Source organism: Trematomus bernacchii, unplaced genomic scaffold, assembly GCF_902827165.1.
Source record: "Trematomus bernacchii unplaced genomic scaffold, fTreBer1.1, whole genome shotgun sequence".
Classification (NCBI taxonomy): Eukaryota; Metazoa; Chordata; class Actinopteri; order Perciformes; family Nototheniidae; genus Trematomus; species Trematomus bernacchii.
Genome location: NW_022987869.1, coordinates 3,727,623 through 3,752,812, shown reverse-complemented (window position 1 = coordinate 3,752,812; position 25,190 = coordinate 3,727,623). Strand labels below are relative to the sequence as shown.

The window sequence follows — 25,190 nt, the reverse complement described above, 5'->3', positions numbered from 1 at the left end:
TTACTCTCAACAAAGAACAATAAAAGACCAAAACTTGGTAATAGTATCATTCAATTGTTGGTTTTACATTTTAGACAATAAGAAAAAAAAATTAACACCTGACCTTTTTTTAATTAATACTTTTTCAGATCAAAAAAGAAGAAATGAACAGTATAATGTCTCTTTTTGTCAAGTTACTGCCATCGTCTTCCCTAAATTGAATAAGAGGAACATTTGCTTAATGTGGAATCAAGTATTGAGTTGTTGGTGTCTATTCACTTAGTAATTGTAATGGATTACTGGGATAGAAAGAAGGAATAGACACTTGCACTATTTTCTTTTAATGTCTAAAGTATTTGTTTTCTATGTAGTTGAGGCTAATAAGCCTTTGTATCTTAATTGATGAGTTGGGATCAGGGAAACCACAGAAGAGTGTGAAAAAGGGAGGAATGAGAGGAAGATATGGAAGGGAAAGGCTCAGGGAGGAGTAGAGGAACATACATGTGAACAATTAGAGCAAATATTATGCCAACAACAATCTGCATGCAAATCAATATCAACATGTGTTTCCATATTTAGCTAATTGTGTTCATAAATACATTATGATTATGCACCTGAAATGCCCTTTTACTAATTGAATCCACATGTTGATTTTAGATTGTCAAGAAATAACATTTGTGTCAAATACAGACATCAAAAAATGTAATATGAAATCCCAAATACATTGAGCTTGAGGGTTAAAAAGTATGTGCATACATATTTCATGTATGTATGTTAGGTAAGGAGAGGACAGAAAGTATATAGAGAGTGTAGTTACTGGGTCACACAGAAACACATTAAAAAGAACACGATGAATACACAATGACAATCACTGTATGCAGAGAGACATACAACACTTGTACGGATGAAGCAGGCAGTAGAACCTGAACAGATAGAACAGTAATGTGTGTATGAATGATCTCATAGTGAAGGACTTGTTGAGTGGAGGGAAGGACAAGGAATTAAGTGATTAGAAAAAGTATTATACTGTATACGTATAAAACTAAACAAAGTCTAAACATTTCTTATGAAACAATTAATGAGAGATCTACAATGGCTAAAAAATCTCAACACAAACAACTTAAGAAAGCTTAACTCTTAAAATGGTTACAATATTTAGACAGAACAGCCTTATATCCCATTAAATGACTATTCATGACACATGTCTGTCAAGCTTCGACATGGTTTATCGTGTGTAATACCAGGGGAAGATTATTCTTCCGTCATGTCAGAATAAGTTCATACATTTTTAAAGGTTTTCCAGAAATAACTTTTGTGCAACTGTTTCTGCATTCGGCTTGTGTTTTCTTATTTGTATGCAATGAATGTGCTGGCTTTAGTGGTGAATGTGGTCATTAGTTGGTGCTGTTTTCCTATTCATATTGTTCTATTTATGTGTTTATCATATAACACTGCTTTCATAATAGTTGAAGCATAAATACAAACCTTGAGAGTAAAAAGCTGACAGTAGGCTATTAATGAACTACGTCATGGTTGCATGGCTAAATGCCACCGCTAAGCTAAAGGCTAGGTGACGTTTTGTAGTAACCACCGTTTTTATGACACTTAAAAAGATTGAATAATTAACAAATGGGGTATTTACTAACATATTTTATTTCTTAGAACAAAACCTAACATTTTGTAAGCTTGTGTTAACCACAGACCTTATTTTAGGCATTTGACTCATTCAAACATTCGTTGACTTCTAGACGAGGTAACCCAAAAGTGCTAAGATGCTAACTAATTTCCGGGTTCAGGACTCATGCGGGTCCCACTCTATTAGGATTTGTCTGAAACACATTCAAAGTCAACAATATATTCATTGTCATGTATAATAAACAAAGACTTTCGGGATGATTATGACATACAGTCGTTTTTGAGTATGAGGAAACCCTCAATTCTCTGGTGACAAATTTATATTCCTTAGTTTTAAATTCACAATTTCCTGTTTATAACCATATTGGACGTAATCGATCAGTTTACACTTGGTCAACATGATTCTCCTCCTGACACCATTGTGGCTCAACTGTTGTAGTAGCACTCAGGAAATAAAATGATGTGAGTGCAACCCAATAGGCCTCAGGGGATCCAGACTACCAATAATGATTAAACACAAGCCTAGAGGTCATCGATTCAGAGGGAGGGAAAGTGTGTGTGAATGGGAGGCAAACAAAAGAAAACCAGAGTAGTAAAAAAGAGTAGATTTAAGGTGGTATGAAACTGCATGTTGTTGTTAGACCTTAAGAAAGATGGAGAGAAAAAGAGAGGGGTGGGGGGGGCTCTCCACTCTGTTATGGCGCAGCATATCTCCTTACATCAGTGAGCCTCTAAGTAAGACTCAAGAGTCAGTTCAGGCCAATGGTATCTGTCTGTCAATGAAGGGAATCAATATTTTTCTACTGAGAAGAAAGAGAGAAAGGCGGACAGAAAAATAATTATGGAAATAAAACAAGGGGAGACAGGACGGCAGAGCATGGAAGACAAAGTAACGGAGTGATTAATGCAACATTTCATTCTTCTATTCAACCTCCACCCACTCACTGATTAGGTTTCCCTATGAGAGCGGAGATAGACGTGTACAGTATCATAATGCAGAGTGTGTCAGCTGCCTTTGAAAGTAATGCAGTCAGGAGGAGAGTGTAATGCTCAGTCTTGGCCTTCGGAGGCACTAGCGGCACTGCACCAATGTTCACTGTAGAGCTACCTCTGCAGGTTTTTTTTTTCTCCTTTTCTGAGAGGGAGCAGGCAGCGCTCTCCTCTTTGCATTCTAGCCAGCAGGGCACTCTCTCTGATCATTTATCCTGTTTGTACTGAGACAGCTAGAAACAAGTTGCAGAGTCACAGAAAGATGGAGTTTTTTCTTGGAACAGCAGATGGTAAAGCTACTAAAGGCATCAGTCCTAAAGACAAAGGATTTATACTTTTTCTGAATGACCTCACTGTACTGCTAGAAAAGATGGGCGATCTTGCAAACACCAAGGTTGAATTCAATGAAGATTCTTGCCTTCATTGACCAGTCTTGCTTTCAAAAATCAGACAACTATAGTTATGGATAAGGTTTAGGCAAGACTAATGCATAATTTCTGCACAATTTAGCCCAATTACAAGAAAAAAAAGGATTGTCTTTCTTTATAAATGCAGAAATACCTAAATATCAGTATCAGTCCAGAAAACTGATTTACCGTTTCTTTGAATACTAACATGGAAGTATGAGCAGTCAAATGTGTCTACCCATAAAGTGTTGTTCGGTGCCTTCCTTTCCTTTGTAGGTTCAGTCAACGCCACTCTACGTTATACATTATACCTCATAAAAGGTTTAGCTTGTCCCACCATTCGTTTCTCTCTGCTTCACTGCATGGCTGGTTAAAAATACAGTCCACTGTATCAATATGAATCAATAATGCAATCAAACACCAAGCCTTGACCCAAAATGCTTTGCTGCACCAAGTCCCGGAATTCCCCTGTCCACTGTTTCCGTAGCAACAGCAGGGAGATAAGGAGAAAGTGAGAGAGAGCGAGAAAAAAAAAAGGGGGAGGGGGGGTTGAGAGATGTTGGGGTAATGATCAAAGGATTGAAAAGACAGAATGACGGCGACTAATAAAGCAAACATTACCTAATAGATACCCAAAAAAATCAAAAAAAGGTACCCATTTCAATGAGGTGGATGGATAGATGGGGTTAGGGTTACATGGACAGATGGGTGGATGGATGGATGGATAGATAAATAGATAGATGGACAGATAGAGTAAGGTTAGGGTTAGAAGGATGGAAGGATAGATGGAGGGATAGATAGATAGATAGATAGATAGATAGATAGATAGATAGATAGATAGATAGATAGATAGATAGATAGATAGATAGATAGATAGATAGATAGATAGATAGATAGATAGATACAGTAGATAGATAGATAGATAGATAGATAGATAGATAGATAGATAGATAGATAGATAGATAGATAGATAGATAGATAGATAGATAGATAGATAGATAGATAGATAGATAGATAGATAGATAGATACAGTAGATAGATAGATAGATGAATGGATGGGTGAAGGGATGGATGGATAGATGGGTAGTTAGATAGATAGGGTTAGATGGATGGACAATGGATGGATGGATGGATAGGGTTTGATGGACGAATGGATGGATGGATAGGGTTAGGGTTTTAGGGTTAGATGGATGGATGGATAGGGTTAGGGTTTGATGGATGGATGGATGGATAGGGTTTTAGGGGTAGATGGATGGATAGGGTTACATGGACGGATGGATGGATGGATGGATAGGGTTAGGGCTTTAGGGGTAGATGGATGGATAGGGTTAGATGGACAGATGGATGGATGGATGGATAGGGTTAGGGTTTTAGGGTTTGATGGACAGATGGATGGATGGATAGGGTTAGGGTTTTAGGGTTTGATGGACAGATGGATGGATGGATAGGGTTAGGGTTTTAGGGTTCGATGGATGGACGGATGGATAGGGTTAGGGTTTTAGGGTTCGATGGATGGACGGATGGATAGGGTTAGGGTTTTAGGGTTTGATGGACGGAGGGATAGGGTTAGGGTTTTAGGGTTCGATGGATGGACGGATGGACGGATGGATAGGGTTAGGGTTTTAGGGTTCGATGGATGGAGGGATGGATAGGGTTAGGGTTTTAGGGTTTGATGGACGGAGGGATAGGGTTAGGGTTTTAGGGTTTGATGGACGGATGGATAGGGTTAGGGTTTCAGGGTTTGATGGACGGATGGATAGGGTTAGGGTTTTAGGGTTTGATGGACGGATGGATAGGGTTAGGGTTTCAGGGTTTGATGGACGGATGGATGAATGGATAGGGTTTTAGGGTTATATGGAAGGATGGATAGGTTAGGGCTTTAGGGTTAGATGGACGGATGGATGGATGGATGGATAGGGTTAGGGCTTTAGGGGTAGATGGATGGATAGGGTTAGATGGACAGATAGATGGATGGATAGGGTTAGTGTTTTAGGGTTAGATGGATAGGGTTAGGGTTTTAGGGTTTGATGGACAAATGGATGGATGGATAGGGCTAGGGTTTTAGGGTTTGATGGATGGATGGATAGGGTTTTAGGGTTTGATAGACAGATGGATAGGGTTAGGGTTTCAGGGTTTGATGGACGAATGGATGAATGGATAGGGTTAGGGCTTTAGGGTTATATGGATGGATAGATGGAAGAATGGATGGATGTGTAGATGGATAGACTAATAGAAGAGAGAGAATGATTACAATAATAGAGGAAGGATCCTCCTAATAGTGTGACCTCTTAAGAACTTCAGTCAGGATCACCAAAACGTCAAAGCATTGCATTCATAAGATCAAACCAAGACCAAGCTACGAAACAAAGTATTCCTCAGGCAGGGGCGAAGCAAAGGTACATGTAGGAATTTGTTACATTTATATGGATTTTAGTTTACAGCTTATGGCTTATTTCAGTCTTTCTGTACAAGAAGCTTGCGCCCCTGCCCTATCGCTTGCTCATACCAAGGATCAAGAGCTAGGATACAAGCAGAAGAAGAGGAGCAGAAAAGTTGCACGGTAGGGAAAAGAAGCGTTGCTGTCCTTTCAGAATTCCTCGAAAATGCTCAAGTCTTTCGTTCTTCCCACCCAATGCAAACATAAACTTGATCGATTTGGGTTACAGTGACAGCAGTGACACAAAGGTCTGTAATTAATCCCATTCAAGGACAGCACAATCTGTGATAATGTCAGCGAGAGGAAGGGAGGAAGAAAAGAGGAGAGTCACAGAGGGATCGGAAGAGAGCCCTGGTGGCACTTTTAAAGCAAAAGGCCTGTACGGCGGCCATTTTGAAGAAGTCTGAATTTTCTTGCCAAGAAACTTGATTGGCTGAAATGAAAATGAAGTGAAAAGATAACTTAAGATAAATAAAGCAGGGTTTTTTCAGAGGGAGTCAGCTGCTTTAAGAGTGCAGAGAGAGGAAGCTAAGAGGCCATCACAGCACAGCAAACACTGCCACCACTACATTTGTCATCACAGCCTTCAAAAGCTGTTATTACTTACCTGAATGTGTGTGTGTGTGTGTGTGTGTGTGTGTGTGTGTGTGTGTGTGTGTGTGTGTGTGTGTGTGTGTGTGTGTGTGTGTGTGTGTGTGTGTATCTTTTTGGGATTACAGTTTTGTCTGTCTTTCTTTCTCCCTGCTCATCTACCTGCTGGTTTGTCAAAGAAGCAGCTAAATCTTTTTTAGCTATTGTAACCTTCGAAGCACTACAGCAGTCAGTGTTTCAGCCCAGCATGACAGAGAGGCAGACACGGCTCAGATATAACATTTTTAATTCATTTAAAGCTGTTGCACCAAAGTGTTTCAAAAAATATCCAATTAGCTAGAATGCTACGCCAATTAGCCCAATGCAACGATTGGAGCCAAATCTGCCGTGAAACCAGACAGTGCTCTCTGCCGGCTGTGCTGTAAGAACTGACCTGAGCTCAGTTCCAGAGAAGAGGAGAGAACAAACCGACCAACCAAGCAATTAGCAACCAGCTCTCACTGGCCTGGCCGAGAAAATGACTAATCGGTGCGCAGCGGCTGCTTTCACTCTGGCACCCATCCCAAAACACGTTAAATTGAATTCCCATTTAAATTTAGTTTTTTGTATTTTTTGGAAAAACTCACTAAGTATTTTGGCGCAAAATACTACGTTTCTTTATTTACCAATCTAATATCAATCTTAATAGGACAATAAGTCCAAACTACACACTAAAGTCTGCAACCAAAGTATCAAAAAGTCCAGACCAGGCCCCCTCTACCCAAAAGCATTCTGGGAATAAGACCCCCCTTGCCCGTTTGGAACCACGCGGAATTGGGAGCCAAAGTGCTTTCAGGGGGGGGGGTTACGTGACGCCCCCTATCTGTAAGTACCAGAGTGAGAAGAGACCGGGTTAGAGGAGGAGAAAGAGGAGGAGCAGGAGGAGCAGGAGGAGGGGAAGACAGCTACACACGAAATACAGACACACACAGAAAAGGACAGACAAACGGACAGAAAGAGGAAAAAATAGAGAAACAGACAGACAGACAGACAGACAGACAGACAGACAGACAGACAGACAGACAGACAGACAGACAGACAGACAGACAGACAGACAGATGGATAGTGTAACACAGACCAACAAGAGCCAACGTACAAACGCATGACACAACCTTGGGAAGGAGACAGTAACACAACAACAACAACAAAATAACAACAACAGCATCAGCACGCATCACACATGGACCAGCACTGTGAACTTAACCCCCCCCCCCCGAACCCCATGTCTCTGGTGGTTAAACCATAGTGTGGGTGTAAAGAGGAAGGCTTATCTCTCTCACACACACGGCTAATACACAGTCATGCTCGCAGAATCACACGGTGTGTTTACATGGTTCTACGTGTGTGTGTGTGTGTGTGTGTGTGTGTGTGTGTGTGTGGGTGTGTGTGTGTGTGTGTGTGTGTGTGTGTGTGTGTGTGTGTGTGTGTGTGTGTGTGTGTGTGTGTGTGTGTGTGTGTGTGTGTGTGTGTGTGTGTGTGTGTGTGTGTGTGTGTGTGTGTGTGTATGCTGATTCCCCCTACAATTATTTGGCTATTATATAATCTGACACTGTTTTTGACGTGTTACTATTACATTATATTTGTGTCACATTTCTGGGACTAAGCATAGAAATAGATTGTTTGCAAGCACATTATAGAGAATCATCAAAGTTGATAATATTGGTTAAAAAAGTGATTATATCTCATAACGCAAACACTCTATGGATATGTGTAACTTGTTTTATTTGTGCCAACGCATGTACATGTATTGGAGTGTGATTTGTTCTTATAACAACAATAACTAGCTTTATGTTACATTCAATTGACAAGACTTGCATTAATGAAATATTTGCAGTGTTAGTGTGAACAAAGTAAACTGTTGATTGAAATATATATGAAATATATACAGTACAAAAGGTTGTGTGTCCTATTGTGTGTCTGGGGTCTGAACTTTTTTCAACAACAACTGATATATATATTTATTTATTTTTAAATATTTTCTACTGTAATCTCCTCCACTTTACCGTCATGTTTTATCTTGTGTGTGTGCTGTGATTCTCAACTTGCAACCCGCATGCAAAATGGCCCATGACCATTTCAGATTATACCTTTGTGCAGTCTAGGGGTTAATGTAATCATCTTGCAATTCATTGTAATGTTAAAGAGTTAGATCTAGTCTAATCTAACAGAATGTAATCTGTTTTGTTTAATCTAATTTAATCTGGTTAAATCCAATCTAAATTGATCTAATATAATCAAATGTAGTTTGGTCTAACTAAATCTAGTCTAGTTTAGTTGAGTTAAACATATGTGTAGTCTAAATTGATCATATCTAATCTAATCTTTTTTTATGAAGTCTAATGCATTTGTATCTGCTATTCTAATGTCATCTTTTCTAGTCTTGTTTTTTTTATAGATTATTTCTTGGCATTGTACTGTTAGCCTTTATTGGAATGTGCTAGTAGTAGTGAAAGAGAGAAGGGTAATGACACGGAGTATGGCCAGCAGGGAATCAAACCGGCCCACCCTGCTATTGGTTGCTCCTTATATAGTTGTGTTTAACCCGTTATAGTGTAATCTACTTCAATTCTATGTAATGTATTCTAATCTATTATAATCCAATAATTCAAGTTCAAGATTATATTCAAGTATTGTATTATTATAAATCCACTGATCAATGTGCTGGTGTTTATATGTTGATCTGTTGATTCGATCTTTGTAATTGTTATAGTGACAGAGAGTCTGTTGTGTCCAAGGACTGCAGATATATATGAGCTTAAAAGATAAATCTGTCAGAAATCATCTGTTCTGTTTTTGAGATTAATGTATGTTTATGCATGGTCCTTGTTTAAAGACACAATAAATGTCTGAATTATTCTACTGCAAAAACTGAAACGTTGACTACAATTAAATCAATTCACTCAATAGATTTCACATAACTGTATTAGGTTAGTTGAAAATATTAGGTTCAACTTAATATTATTGCTTTCAACTAACCTAATACAGTTATGTGACATTTGTTGACATAATACATTTAATTAAAGTCAACGTTTCAGTTTGTTCGGTGCATCTAATATTTCGTTAGCACAGAAACGTTGTCCGTTTAGCTGATTGTTTAATATATTGTATATAACTGAATGCTCGTGTTACCTGTGTGTTTCTACGCTGTGATCCAGGAGCCGGAGTGTACGCTGAGCTCCGGCTGCAGCAGGGGCCCCTCCGGCTTGAACCACCCCTCTTCCTGGGAGGAGGTCACACTGCTGGACCCTGAGCCATCTGTGTGTGTGTTGGTGTGTGTGAGTGTGCACATTTTGCAGTGCGTTTGTGTGTGTGAATCAGGGGAAGTAGCATTTGGGGAGTGTATAGGGTATTAAAGGGGGAAGGGCCAGGTTATGTTTGAAAGCCAAATTAATTATTGTAGTGTTATCAGGTCAAGGAGGCAATAGGCAAGATAATGCAGGAACATAGAGAGGACAAATGAATGGAAGATGAGGGAAAAACATTATAATCAATGGAGAAGGTGGGGGGAAAGAATAGAATATGGGATGGAGAGATAAAGAAGGAGAGTTAATGAATACAGCATGGAAAAGTGAGAAAAATAAAGCATGCAGTGAGTGTGGATGGATGACAGACAGAGCAGAACAGTGGAGAAGCCGATGTGACGAGAACAGAATGACACTCATCTGATCTGGCTGTTCTGCCACATCAGATTCAAAAATACTGAACAGTTCACATGAAGAGTTTCATTTCAAAACATCCGGAACAGAAATCCAACGTGGCAGGAAAGTTCAAGAAAGTGCATGACTGGCGTTTTTTTCTTATCATTCATCAAAATCCCATGAAAATACCAGAAGAAGAAATTAGTGGATTTGATTTTAAAGTATTCTTAAAAGTACATCAAGTCCCTATTTTCCTGAGGCTTTGAGCTAAATGCTTATATAAGCATGCTAACATACAAATGATCAGGTTGAGGCTAATGTAATGAATTCGTTTAGCAGGTCATGGATTTCCAATATGCCAGAGAGCAATCCATACATTGTTGCCTGTGCTGAGGAATAATTATCTCAAAAACAATAATAAACCTGCACACTCATTCAGTGTTCTTTTATTCTACATCTTTTGACCTCTAGATGACAGTTTGCAATCTAATGCTGCTGTTTTCATGTAGTGTGTGTTAGGGCATTACAATTAAATACATTTATTGCACTTATAGCAACACAAGAAAAGTCTTTGAATCAATGTGGCAGTATATTTCATCCTCTTTGCAGATTGTTACCCATACATTCCCCTCGCCTGTGCTAATAACATCATCACATGTTTCTGACGGGCAGAAGCCACAGTTCATGAGGCCAGCTGATGTCAGGTTTACATGTCATTTCATGAATTAGAAAAAATAACCAATGCTAGTCTTCTTCGGTCTTTTCATGGGATTTGTTGATAGTAAATTGTACAGGTAACACTATATTCATTTTAATGGACAGTGTTTTCAAAATGAAACTGTTTAGCTCCATGTAAGTATGTATCGGCTATGATGAACATAGAACACAGCATCCACAGAAGACCAATGAAACCCTTCAGTTAGTGCTGCTGAGTGACTGTGGACCCACCTCAGGAAGGAATCATCTGCATATTGCATTATTGGACCACCCAAAAACGTTCTAAACACTATTGTGTTACAGTATGGTACATCCAGTCACTTCAACATCAGTGTTGCAGCAGCCTCTGCAGTACAGACGCAGTACACACGCAGTACACACACAGTACACACACAGTACACACGCAGTACACACGCAGGATAAATGCATGAAGGGGGCTTCTTCCACTACAGCTGTAGTAAGAAGTTGTGAATAAAATAATACTTGGATTAAATACCATTGCCAATAATTGTGTATTATTATGTTGTGTGCCAATGGAGAGAACTCTCCATGTTAAGTTATTTTCATTTTTTCAACTTTTATTTGTTTCTGTTATGTTTGTGCTTTTTTGTGTGTCTTATATGAAACACATTCTATTGCACAGACACTCTCACACACACAAACGCACACACTCACACATAAAGGTATTCACACACCATGAATAACTTTATATTGTTAGGTGTTCCTATTATTTTGTCCACCTGTCTGTATGGGACGTGTTTTTGCAGCACATGTGGATCAGGACCATGCATCGAGGGACAGCCCACTGCTGTCACTCAGGTACCACCCCACCCCCCCGCCCTCTCCCCCGGCTCCTCCTCCTTCTCCTCCTCCCTCAGGCCTCCTTCTCCCCCCCTCCACCTTCCTACCTTTCCGAACGTTCCCATCCGTGGTGCGCTGGAACTCCCCGGCACTCAGCAGGAAGCAGGCCCGGTCGTGGGGGTAGCGCTCGCGGCTGGTGGTGGAGCCGAGCCCCCCCGTGGCCGGGCTGCGCTCGTCCCCGAGGACCTGGTCGATGGTGGGGCAGTCCTCGTTGGCCAGCGCTGCGTTAGCTGCCGCCTCGCCATTCTGCTTGGAATCTGGGAGAAGGGGATAGAGACATGGGGGGGGTAGAAGGTAGAGGGGGTGAAAACAAAGAGGGAGGAAAGAGAGGTGACAGAAGAGAAGCAGGGAAATGGTGAAGGGACAGATAACGGGAAAGTCATGGTGAAATGGTAACGGAGAATTGGCAAGAGGAAAGAATAGGAAAACAGGAGAAGAAGAAAGGAGACATGGGAGGTAGAAGAGAGAGGAGAAGAGGGAGGAAAAATAGAGAGGAGAGGGTACAGAAAATCAGAATGTATGTAAAATGAGGAAGAAGAACGGATAACATCAAAGTAAAAAAAGACAGAATGTGTAAATGGAGGGGGAAGGTAGAGGAGAGAAGATTTATTGTAGGGAGAAAGGAGAAGAGTAAGTAGGGGGTGGAGTCATTGAGCGAAAAAGGGAAGGTAAGGTGGAGAGCATAGAAGCAATAAAATGGAAAAGGGAGATAAGAGCAGAGGGGGTGAGGAGGAACTCGGAGGAGGACAGGGAGAAAGGATTTGGAGGGGAGAAAAAAAATGCAGAAAAACGGGATGAAAGAGAAACGGGGAGAAGAAAAATTATGGTGTGAAAAAAAAGAGGGTAAAGAGGAGATAAAAGAGAGAGGGAAAAAGGGGGAGGCAAGGGGACGTTAGAGCCTGGTGATAGCTATCCTGATCACATGACCAACACACTGCAGCAGAGCAGGCTGTAGACACACACACACACTTCACAGAATCACACACACGATTTAACAGCACCGAACGGGAGACAATAAACAAAGGAGTGCGAGAAAAAATATTGTATGCACACACACACACGGGCGATTGCTACGGGGGAAGCAGCGTCAAACCTGATCTGATTTACTGCTCAAAAGTTACAGATACAGGCCAGAGGGGCGGACACACACATACAGAGGACACACACTTCTGCACACAGTAAACTGGTAACCACACTTAGGGTTGGGTTATTCTGGAAAAAGATGTGTTGTCAGACTACGTCAGAAATCAAAAGTGTTTAGCTCTGAACGGCGACTCTGGAAGGCGAAGTGACAAGCCGGCTGTCACAGAGAGGAGGGATTCAATATGGGGATACCAGAGCATTATTTTAGACAGTTCACATGAACAGATTTGGACAAGCCAAGTCATACTGTCAGGATTCATCACGTCCAATACTTGATGTCAACGGCACGCTCATAAAAGTTGATCTGCATGTACACGATTTACTTCGCCCCAGGAGCGGAGGTTAGCGTGTTGTCAATGCTGAGATCACAGCAGAACAGCAGATCGTTTTTAGTTGTGCCATTGTTCCTGTGTTTTATTTAGAAAAACTCAATAGACTCTAAATCAGTGTTTTATTTCGGACACATTTGTTTAATACAGTGCCATTTTTCTGGTCTTTTTTTTTACCCCATAGTGTTGTCTCAAATCGCTCACATCTGCTTTGCCCTCACCAAAAGTGATGATCACCGCTGTTAGCTAGCTAGCAACTATCTTTCCTGCTACCAAATCATTACAGACTGCTCAATCAACCCTATGGTGGCTTATTTTAAACTCAGGTATAGTGGTATTGTAATTAAGTATTACAAAAAAAACTTTTAGAGCACTGTGTTTACCGGAGCAATCGCAATCATGGCTGGTCGCGTGACTTCTGTTACGTAGCAAAGATGGCGATCATTGACAGTTATGCTGCATTCTCAAGATTTGCTCTTTGCTCACCATGAGGTTTGGTGCAGAGCCTTGAAAAGCCAGTGATGTTTCCGTTTCTATTGTAACCTCCTCTGCTAGCTTGCGATGCTAGATACAGCTGTTATCTGATGAATAATATTAACTTTGTGCATATGTGAATGCAAATTAAGAGGTGTGCAACGTTCCATGCTCAACTTTTTTGACTGTTATGAGAGCTCTTAACGGTACTTATACTGCATTTTGCCATTGGTCATCATTGGGAATCACTTATGCACTCAAAACAACAAATGTAAGTACAGAAGTATGTGACTTGAGACACAGCACAAGTGTATGAGAAGCCGTCTAGCTCACAACTCATACTTGGTCTTATAAACAATATCAGAATCTCACATGTACACCACCAGATTCTTTCACACACAGTATCATACCGTCTTTAACGTACTGTCATTCCTTCCTTCATTTACTATCATACATAAATAACTATTCTCTCTCACACACAAAAACAAAATCTCTTAAACGCACCATCATACTCTCGTACGCACACCACTATCGTCTTTCACAAACAACTATAATCTAATAGAACATTATAATAGTGTATGTGAAAGAGGATAGTAGTATGTGTGTAATCGGTAAACAATGTATGTAAAACAGAATAATAACCTATGTAAGAGGGAATAGTATTTCATGTTAATAACAATAGTCATATATGTAAAACAGTAGCAGTGAATGAAAGGCCGAATAATAGCTTATATAAGAGGTAATAATAGTTAATGTGAATGACTATAGGTATGTGTATAAAACAGAATGATAGGGTGTGTGCATAAGAATAGTTATGTGTGTGAGAGAGTATGATTGAAAAGGAAGTGAGTTTGATTGAAAAGGAAGTTGGACTAAATTCTCAGTTCCTGATTGGCTCTACAGTACATTTTTTGTCTGACGGACACCGCCCACAATGGCAGTAGACTATTACTAATTTTCCCTATGCAACCTGAAGAAAAAGGGTCAAGTCCGTCAGAAAGCAATGACTGTAAGTGTAAGTGTAAGCCTTACACTTACACTGTAAGGATTAGTAACATGTATTGTGTTTATGTGATGACATTTGGAGATGTTTAAACTGCGTTAAAATGCGTTAGCGTTAGCCATACTACCCTGTATACATGCTTATTGCACAGCTAGCATTAGCTATATTTACCTTGTTTACACTTAGCAGTCTTATGTGTTAATCTGTGTATGTTACACTTGCATGTATGAGATCCTTAAGTGCCTTGTATCTTCTTTTTGTATAGTTTCACTCCGTTTGAATGTCAGTGGACTGCAAATAATTCAATAAAGGAGCATGGCTGCTCATTCCCTGGCTCTCAAAAGAGTTTGGCTGGCTGTTTAATCTATGTTCACACTGAGACAGTACAACACATAGAGAGAACAGTACACCTGTTGTGTAAGTACATACAAGCAGGTCACACAGTATGATCACAGATAGAATATTTTGTATTCTTATGTAACAAGACATGAAACTATAAGTGTTAATTAAGTCTAAATAACTCAAAATTAGGTACTACTGTCTTATTGGGCCCATATTGAGCTGAGCATATTAAGACCAAAACTCATGTACAACAACTTCCTTACTTGCAATAAATAAGCACTAATTAGAGGGTTATTGAGGAAAAACTCTCAACTAATGGCCTATTACTTGTAGAATCTGGTCATGTAGAATAAGGCATTAATAAGTGTTTTATAATGACTAATAAATAGCCAATATACTGCTAATATGCATGTTAATTATCAACTAGTTGATGGTGAATTTGTGTACCTTAATATAAAGTGTTACCAAAAGTTCTTATTGCAGCTCAAATGTAGCTAGCAGTGCTCTGAGCAGCTTCAGGCTTTGTTTTCAAGGCTGTAAACCAGTCAAGGAATGAATATTTAAACTGGCTTCCTGTTGGATCAACCTGATTTCCTTTTAAAGTATGCTCTCTCACAACCAGTACAATGTCCTCTCACATAAACTGTCATAAGCTCTCAAAAACACAAGGGTTGCAGTCGAATAGTCCAACAATCAGCTCCTATCGTCTAACCCAGGGGTCTGCAACCTTTTTGACCAAAAGAGCCATTTTGCCCCCTTTTCCACCAATTGTTTTTGTCTGGAGCCACAAAACATATTTGATAGCTTGATAGCTTATAAAGTTGTATATATTGTTACATCATAGACAAAAACTACAGTTTTTTTGCATTTATTATTTATTACATTATAGAAAACTGTTTACCTCTAATAATAAACAAAAACTCTTATAAGGAGAACACAAAAAAATAGACAGGCCAACTTTAAAATAAAGGCATTGGGATATATATTTTTTAAATCCTCTGGAGCAGAAAGAGGAGCTGTGGATTATTGTTATAGATTAATGCATCAGTGTTTCTTAGGGTCAAAAACACTAAACTCACAACTTAAAATTAAAGTGTTTAGTTTATTTAATAAGAGAGCACATGTTCAATGTGAAAAGTGACAGTAGATATAGATTAGTTGCAATTTGGTGCTATATATATTAAATAAAAGAATTATAATTTTTTTTTTTTTAAACACCTTGAATTTCAGGGGGGGGGCGCGGGGCTCCGTTGGCGGGGCGCAGCGCCCCTCCAAGACAATGGTAGGGGAAACACTGTACACTATCATTCTCTCTCACACACACTACTATACCCTCATACATACTACAATCCCTCTCTCACATACACTATCATTCTCTCTCACACACACTACTATACCCTCATACATACTACAATTCCTCTCTCACATACACTATCATTCTCTCTCACACACACTACTATACCCTCATACATACTACAATTCCTCTCTCACATACACTATCATTCTCTCTCACACACACTACTATACCCTCATACATACTACAATCCCTCTCTCACATACACTATCATTCTCTCTCACACACACTACTATACCCTCATACATACTACAATTCCTCTCTCACATACACTATCATTCTCTCTCACACACACTACTATACCCTCATACATACTACAATCCCTCTCTCACATACACTATCATTCTCTCTCACACACACTACTATACCCTCATACATACTACAATCCCTCTCTCACATACACTATCATTCTCTCTCACACACACTACTATACCCTCATACATTCTACAATCCCTCTCTCACATACACTATCATTCTCTCTCACACACACTACTATACCCTCATACATACTACAATCCCTCTCTCACATACACTATCATTCTCTCTCACACACACTACTATACCCTCATACATACTACAATTCCTCTCTCACATACACTATCATTCTCTCTCACACACAAAGTTTTCTATCTTGCATACACTACTAGAGTATTATATTGTAGTATGATGTTGTCTGTAAGTGGGAATAATAGTGTTTCTAAGAAAGTACAGTTTGGTATGTAAGTAAGTTTGATTTATGGCCCAGACAAAAGTGTGTGAAAGAGAGTATGATTGTGCGTGTAAAAGTGTTTAGCAATATGTATAAAAGAGTTTAATGGTGTATGTGTGAGATTCTGATATTGTTTGTAAGACCAAGTATGAGTTGTGAGCTAGACGGCCTCTCATACAAGTGTGCACGATTGCACACAATAAGGATTTTACTTGGGATACAGTATATACATTTAATAAAGTTGCTCGTTTCTGTCTTGCTGCTGCTTTTATAGTATTGCTAAAATACAACATAATTAGCTTGTTGAATTTAATTAAATAAAAGGATATTATTTGCACCATTCTTTTATTGAACAAATGTAATATTGGACTCCAACAAAAAAAAGATAGTGACATTGTAAAATGCCGGTTTCCAATGAGCCTCTATTTCCACTTACTCATACAAATTAACATTGGAAAGAAGATTTAAAAAATATTTTGCAGCAGCAATGGGTGCAATTATATAAAAAAAAAATGTTGTGGCAATTTATAAAGAGGTGCAGAACCAAAATGAAGGAACACATGATATGCAACAATGCATGTGTAACTAAGTGCACACACACACACACACACACACACACACACACACACACACACACACACACACACACACACACACACACACACACACACACACACACACACACACACACTGATTACATGTCGCTTTGCTGTCAAACACTGTGGTGACAAGCCAATCTTAAGGCTAAAAGTAAATCCTGTTAAGGCACACGCTGCAACTCCATAACAAACAGCTGACACACACACAAACAAACACACAAACACACAAACACACAAACACACACACACACAAACACACATTGGTGTATCCGTGCAGATGATGGACATGTGAATTAAAACAGCAGAGATGTGATGACCCGGATCAATGTCTCGACAGGCACAACATACAGTGTATCTATAACGACCCAATCCTGGATTATCTGGACATGGCGGCCCTGGTGGTACAGCCCTCCGACTGTGAGGGGGAGATGGATTTGTAGAGATAAAGTAATACCCTTCTTTTGCAGCTACTATACTTTTATTTTGTTAAGGCCACTTCAGTGATTAACTTCAGATTTTGGGAAGCAGAAAAGTAAAAAAAATAAAAAATAATAAATCCTTTCTCCACCAAGGCCAAGTGTTACATAGTGATGTCCCTCCTATGCTCTGTAGGGAACTTTGGGATTTAGCAAACCATTAACCATTTATTTTATTCTATTTGAGATACTTTTGGGGTCTGAGAGTGTCTTTATTGATTGATAACCATTTTAAATGGGGGAGACTGAAGGAAGGACATGGCCTGACAGTTCTGCAATCCAGATACCAACCTGCGCACTAGGCAGCATAGTCCACCTATGGGCTGCCAGCTCTATAAAATCTATACAATGGTAATTTTGTAAAAATGTTTGACAATGTATAGACTAGACAAGAAATGAATTAATGTAAAAACACATCACCTTTTACAAGGTTTGATACTATTACCTAAAGGGAGACACCTGAGGGTAACAGAGGTGTACTGGAGGTGAACAATGTGCACAGATGTGCTTTGTCACAAGCAAAGCTTAGGTTTGTAGCAATGAATTAACTCAATTATTGTTTAAAATGATTGTGTTGCTAGGCCTTTACATTTGGATATGTGACATTTACCCCTGGTACTTTAACGGCTGCTTTTCCTTTTGAAAAGCTTCACAAGCTCTGCTCTTTTACACTCACATCCACACGCAACATCCAGGCATGATCTCAGTTCTGATCAATCACTCACCTGCCCTGTTGATCTCAATGATCTCCTCCTGTGCCAATGGGCAGTCTCCAGTTCCCATCATGCTGCCGGATCCCACCATGCCCGGCCCGATCACATTTCCCATCAGCCTGTGCGGCGAGGCGGTTGCCATGGCAAGGGCATCTGGCTTGCAGTAGTTGGGGCTGCCGGGCTGGGGCGCTCGAGGGATGTGTTTGTTCCTCTTCTTGGGGAGCTTCTGCTTGGCCATGGCCAGGGAGTAGTACATGCCGAAGTTGTTGACGATGACAGGCACAGGCATGGCGATGGTCAGCACACCGGCCAAGGCGCAGAGGGCCCCCACCAGCATTCCAGACCAGGTCTCAGGGTACATGTCCCCGTAGCCCAGCGTGGTCATGGTCACCACAGCCCACCAGAACCCGATGGGGATGTTCTTGAAGGCGGTGTGGGCCGCTGCCGTCGGATCGGCTGGATCGGCGCCAATTCTTTCAGCATAGTAGATCATGGTTGCAAAGATGAGGACGCCCAGCGCCAGGAAGATAATTAGCAGCAGGAACTCGTTGGTGCTCGCCCGCAGAGTGTGGCCCAGAACCCGCAAACCAACAAAGTGGCGGGTCAGCTTGAAGATACGCAGGATACGGACAAAGCGCACCACGCGCAGGAAGCTCAGCACGTCTTTGGCTGTTTTGGAAGAGAGGCCGCTCAGCGCCACCTCCAGGTAGAAGGGCACGATGGCCACAAAGTCAATGATGTTAAGGGCGCTGCGGAAGAACTCCGCCTTGTCAGGGCAGAAGACGACTCGCGCCATTACCTCAAGGGTGAACCACATGACGCAGATGCCCTCCACGTATGTCAGCCAGCCATCTGTGACGACCTCATACACTATCTGCAGGGTAGAAGAGAAGACAAAGGATCAGATCATTTTATAATGTGTTTACTCATTACAAGGTATGCATAATCCTAACTATCTAACACAAGAGAAGCCTCCGAATGAATCAGACAGCAACAATTACAATTCTTGTCCCTATTCAAACTCTGGCCACAAAATCTTTACGAAATAATGTCAAAAAATACTTTTAATTTAATTTCAAGGTATGATAACTTCAGTACTGGGTTCGTTAAAGAGACCCATCATGTTATTCTGTAGGCTACTGCACACTTGGTTAACTACAACACCAAACTCACCTTCCTCATCACCTGAGTACCTTCTAATAACCAAGTTATGTCTCATTGGGGCGGTGGACTAATAACAACTTGCAAACTGACAGAATGTCAGTTATGAGCAGAAAACTCAAGCAAACAACCGAGTCGCACTCCAATCTGAGCTGCTACATATGTTACTACTTTTAGAAGGCTGTTTTGTTTCCATGGATATGTCATTATTTTCTTTTTCTTTATTGTTTGCCTCTCTACCTTATATGTTACTCATCTAATCTTGTTTTGGCCTTTGTCTGCATTGTCCCTTTGCTGTAACATTGTACATGTCCCTGCTGTGGGACAAATGAAGGACTTCTGATTGGAGATGATACATTTAGGTTTGTGTGCTTCAACCTTGAAGTTAGGATGTTGGCTCACCGGAAATGTAGGATTTTGTGGGACCAGAATGTGGCCTCTTCTTCATTTTTTTTATCATTCAATTCGTATTCTGAGTCTCGTGATTCTGCCCGCTTTAAAGAACTGCAGATCTAGAACGCTGCAGTGTCCCTTTTATGGTCGCTTTAATATATCTAATACTGAAAAAGGGATTCACTAAAACCTCTGCGTACCTCCTCTGTTGTCACGTTGCCAACTGTGACGTTCTCTGTTTTGTTGTAGATGGTGTTGAAGACTTCGTGGGTCTCCAGGCAGAAGGTGGAGATGGAGAGGAGGATGAAGAAGAGCGAGCCAAACGCCACATACTGCAGAGGGAAGAAAAACAGAGGGGGGGAGGGGGGAATTTTAAAATTTGCACATCATAAATCACCTCCTTTTATTCAGGCTTAACCAACAGGACACTGCCATCTGCAAACAGACCTTTTTTTTCCAACCAGTTTTAGCCTTTGTCATTAGAACTGTGGTGTTCCTGTGATTGCTGGTGCTTGGGGGGAGGGGGTTTGGGCCATTGCAGTATGTGGGACGCAGTTGCTATGCCTACAGGCTGCAGATAGGGGGCTCCAATAACACGCTGAGGAGAGTGAAGGAATGCTGCTAATTCAGTGCAAATGTCCTGACTGCTGCAATCCCATTGATAACAGCCCAGTCAGAGACGGAGACGGAGGGGGAGGGATGGGGGAGGGAGGGAGGTAAGGATGATGGATGGAGAGTGTAAAGGTAATGAGGTACACCGAGTATACGTGTGTGTGTGTCTGTGTGTGTGTAGGTTTGAAAGAGACAGTAAAAAAATATTTAATATAAATATGTAAAGAATGTAAAGAGAAAATGAGTGTATACATAAACAGGAGGAATACGGAGACGTATGCATTATGAGAAACGTCTATCACAATGTGTGTTTCTCTCAGCACATAATCAATTATCCTTTATTTGCCGATACATACACACACACACACGCACACACACTCCATCAACCTTGCATCTTGACAACTTCTTCATATATTTTATGTAGTGTATTATCAGTTATTTGCAGTACTGTGCACACGCTGGGTAATGAGATTTCCCTTTCTCTGCAGCTTCCCCCTGCCCCCCTACTGTTGGTTGCCCTCTCTCTGTTTCTCCCCCCACCTTCCTACAGTATGCCTCTCTTTCCCCCTGCTCTATGCAGTGGATGTGTCGGGTCCTCTCTCTGTATGCGGAGTACCAGTCGTCTTCCTAAAAGCTGGGATGGATGTCAATGTAAACTCACATATAAAGGCTTGTTTTCTTAACCTTCATTTGAACCTTTTCTGTTACTAATGTCTGTTATAGCTGATGTCCTGCCTCACCATCCTGCAGAAGCTTAAGCTGCCCAGATAGTGACCACATCAATGTTTCACTGTCATTACATATTCAGCTTCTTCCGGAAAGCAGAGATGCATATTCATAAAAAATGCAGTAGATCAAAGTCCTGACATATTGTGTCCTTATAAAGTTGAAATGTCTGTCATTTGCAAACAGTTCCTAGCCGACACAGGGCAACTTTAGCATTTCATTTGGAGTGTGTGTCCATCTTATAAGAATAATTCCAATAATCCCTTCCCTCCTGGCACTGTTTCTGATTTTACAAACAAAAATACAGTTTTTTTGAATGGCAATGTTCAAAAGCTAACCTCTAACTGTGTGTGTCTGCTGTTTGACACACACAGTTAATGTGAGACAAAAAAAGCTAGCTAAATGAACTAGCTGGAAGACACTCTTCAGAGTCGAGGAGAGATGCAATGGATCATTAATAATTTCCTGACTTGACTTACATTACACACTTTTCTTTCATAATAAAATATTGATTTATTAAGTGCAGCTTTAACTGTAAAAGGTATTATATTTGGAGGCAATGACATTAAAGATACTGTAATATAGGCGCTCATACTGTCATACAAATGTAAACTAATGAAATAGCTTTTCATTTGGTTAATGCTATAACAGGGTATGCAGCTCCAAATGTGAAATGTCAATCTTTAGCTAGTTCCTTTTGTTCGTCTTCATTAGACAAAAGTGCAGCTGTAAGATTCTGTGAGATATTAGTTGAAGGAAAGACAAAAAACTGAAACCCAAACAGACGAAGAAACCAGCCTCAACTGCTGCTTCTCATGAGGAGAGGCAGGTCACCCTAACCCTAACCCTGACCCTAACCATGTTGTACTCACCAATGTGATCTCCATTAACAACAAAGTGTACCACAAACACCTTGTAAGGGCTACAAAGCGCGACATGAAGGAAGCTGTGTTTTTGTCTTTTCAGAAACATGGCCTGATGACTACAACCTGGACTCTGATTACAGCGTGTGACGCTGTATCCCTGTATCCTCCAAACATTGTTCTTCCTTCTGAGGGAATTTGCAGCTATTCTGCTGTACATACCTCCAATTCCCAATAACAGCAAAAGTTGAGGCACTCAGTGAACTGTACTACAGCTTCAGTGAACATCAGACAGCCAGACAGATATCTTCCCCTGCTGGGGATTTTAACCATAATGACCTGAAGTCAGTGTTACACAAACTTTTTTTGAAAATGTTTCCAACAAGGGGAAATAACACACTGGATCTTGTTAACCGAAACAAAAAGGAGAATTCAAGACTGCCACCTTCTTCTGACGTTTATATACTAAACCAGCATGAGACCTTGCGTGAAAAACACGGGACCGGTATAGAAACAAAACGTTTTAAATATTGACAATGTTTACACCTGCCCTTCTCTGACTTAACTTGTTTTCCAAGTTGAAAAGTCAAATTATATTTGACTATTTTTGATTCCGCCCAAATAACTCAACCATAAGTCGTACTACTCTATACTGTAAGCAACATAGATTGTAGGGGGGAGTGTTGACTGATCTGGATGAATACAGTTGTGTGTTGTCTGCTGGGAAATGTCACAGCATGTTGTTAAATAATTTGGCCAACTGGGAACATGTACCGTGAGAATTGACCCGATTAATTGGACATTTTGTCCGAGCAGGAAAAGCGTGGGTGTCACTAATAACATTAGTGATGGCTCGGTTTCATCCGTGATATCATTAACTAGCCGTAGTCCAGCAACCACGATTTAAAACCAGTCAGGTATATGCACGTGAAAGTATGACGTGTGTGTGTGTGTGTGTGTGTGTGTGTGTGTGTGTGTGTGTGTGTGTGTGTGTGTGCGTGTGTGTGTGTGTGTGTGTGTGTGTGTGTGTGTGTGTGTGTGTGTGTGTGTGTGTGTGTGTGCGTGTGCGTGTGCGTGTGCGTGTGCGTGTGTGTGTGTGTGTGTGTGTGTGTGTTTCAGGTCAGAAATGAAGACAGACTGATGAAGTCTCCCTCTAATCCTCAGTGAAGACATCAAGTCCCACAGCTTATTATCATGGTCTAATTTAACACTGCTATCTAGAGCTGCCCTGGATACACACACACACACACACACACACACACACACACACACACACACACACACACACACACACACACACACACACACACACACACACACACACAGGGTTATTATAATGGAAGGATACAGAGAATAAACATCCCCTTGTTTAATTTCAATGTTTTTACTACTCTTCCTTTGACTGGATGCTGTACATTTCTTTAAGATCTCATTCCCTTTTTAGTCTCTAAAAGTAACAATACATTTACGTACATGTGAAATACAATTAAATGTTGGTAATATTTGAGATTTTTTATTCAAGGTTCATGTTTTTTTTGGTTAGTTTTGGTTTCAATTTGCAATTATGCAAGCACATAGAACTATACACGATATTACTTGGTACGCATTAGCTCTGCTGCTCTTGTGACAGATCTGAGCAATCCGATTTGAATGTTTTCTTTCAACACACAACATACAGGTGTTTAACGGACATGCGACAGAGAAGCTTTGTATTGGTCTTGTCAGATGACAGTCTGCATGTGGGATCTGTCAGTGGGACACACCTCCTACCAGCCAAACTCTGCACAAATGTAGACCAATAATTCCATTTTACAACCAAAGTAACAAACGTGTGTATCTAAAGTTATATTCCTGTGGAACCAAACAACATTTTAGATTCTTATGGTCGGCATTTTGTTAACAATGGTCATTCAATATATTTGTAATGTATATATTTAGTAATTACATCTTCAGAGGCGGGGTGCACCATTCCTGGACTGGATTCACACATGAAGGATTGAAAGGAAAATATAATCCAGTTTTACTGTTTGTAATGTTAACTAATTGATATTAGGCTCACAGTTTTCTGCACAGCCGTCTCAAAGCTGGATTGAGCTAATTATTTAGTAAGCAAATGATAACTAACTACTACCGCTGCTGCCTCGTATAGATTTTTATTGTGAAGCAATCACAGGATCATTTGTCGCCATGGTTGACAACAATCGTTTGTAATCATTTAACACATGTTTTCTCAGTGGATCAGGGTGAAATATGTCAGGACAGAATGAGGAGCAAACACAGTGAGATGTAAGGTGACTGCACACTGTAGCAAGCTAACCAACTGTGTCCTGATGCTTTTCTCCACCCTGTCTGGAGCGTACACTCAGATTGAGTCTGCTATAGAGTGGTGCAGGGATGCAGTATTTTGAAGGCCGACACGGAAGTTAGCATCGCTAAGAGCTCCCTCGCCAAGAAGGAATGATATTTTTCTAATGGATTTTGGAATATTGCAGAAATTAAGATCTCTGGCTAACGTGCATTTATAATACTTACACATTGTGTTCGGCATGAAAATCTCCTAACGTTGGGCTTCAAACCAATTACAGCGCAGTTGCATGACTTCAGGTCACCACCGCTAGGCTAAAGGCGGCTAATGTTGGCCTGTTGACGTTTAGTAGACTCGTTTAGTCACTTTTAGCAACCGCTAACAAGCAGACATTCAACAGTGGGGTATTTACTGACATATTTTATGTTGTAGACTGAAACGTTAAAATCTGTAACCCACAGACCTTATTTCAGTCTTCTAACCAAAAACGAATTCAATAAAACATTGACTTCAAGACTAGGGAACCCAGAAGGGCTAACATGCTAACTCATTTCCAGGTTTAAGACTCATTCCTGCACCACTATACTCTCTCATTATTAATCATCAATACATGATGAATAAAGCATTAACAAAACAACATGAGCTGGCTGCACTGTAAACACCAGCTGTTGTTCTGTTTTATGATTGACAAAGC

At 40.5% G+C, this 25,190-nt stretch overlaps 1 protein-coding gene across 4 annotated transcripts in view; it reads right to left on the bottom strand.

Annotated features, from left to right (window-relative positions):
• LOC117469173 (potassium voltage-gated channel subfamily C member 1-like) overlaps window positions 1-25,190 on the bottom strand; it is an 81,098-nt gene that overhangs the window by 14,589 nt on the left and 41,319 nt on the right. For 3 of the 4 annotated variants that reach the window (XR_004554565.1, XR_004554566.1, XM_034113547.1), the window contains exons 2-4: window positions 20,191-20,322; window positions 18,449-19,310; window positions 11,342-11,551 (exon numbers count right to left, since the gene is read on the bottom strand). Coding sequence is in view for 2 of the 4 variants with exons in the window: in XM_034113547.1 (XP_033969438.1) it covers window positions 11,342-11,551; window positions 18,449-19,310; window positions 20,191-20,322 (1,204 nt within the window). In the remaining 2 variants the exon portion in view is untranslated. Of the gene's footprint in view, window positions 1-7,174; window positions 7,191-11,333; window positions 11,552-18,448; window positions 19,311-20,190; window positions 20,323-25,190 lie in introns of all 4 variants that reach the window. The other variant, XM_034113548.1, reaches the window with a different exon arrangement.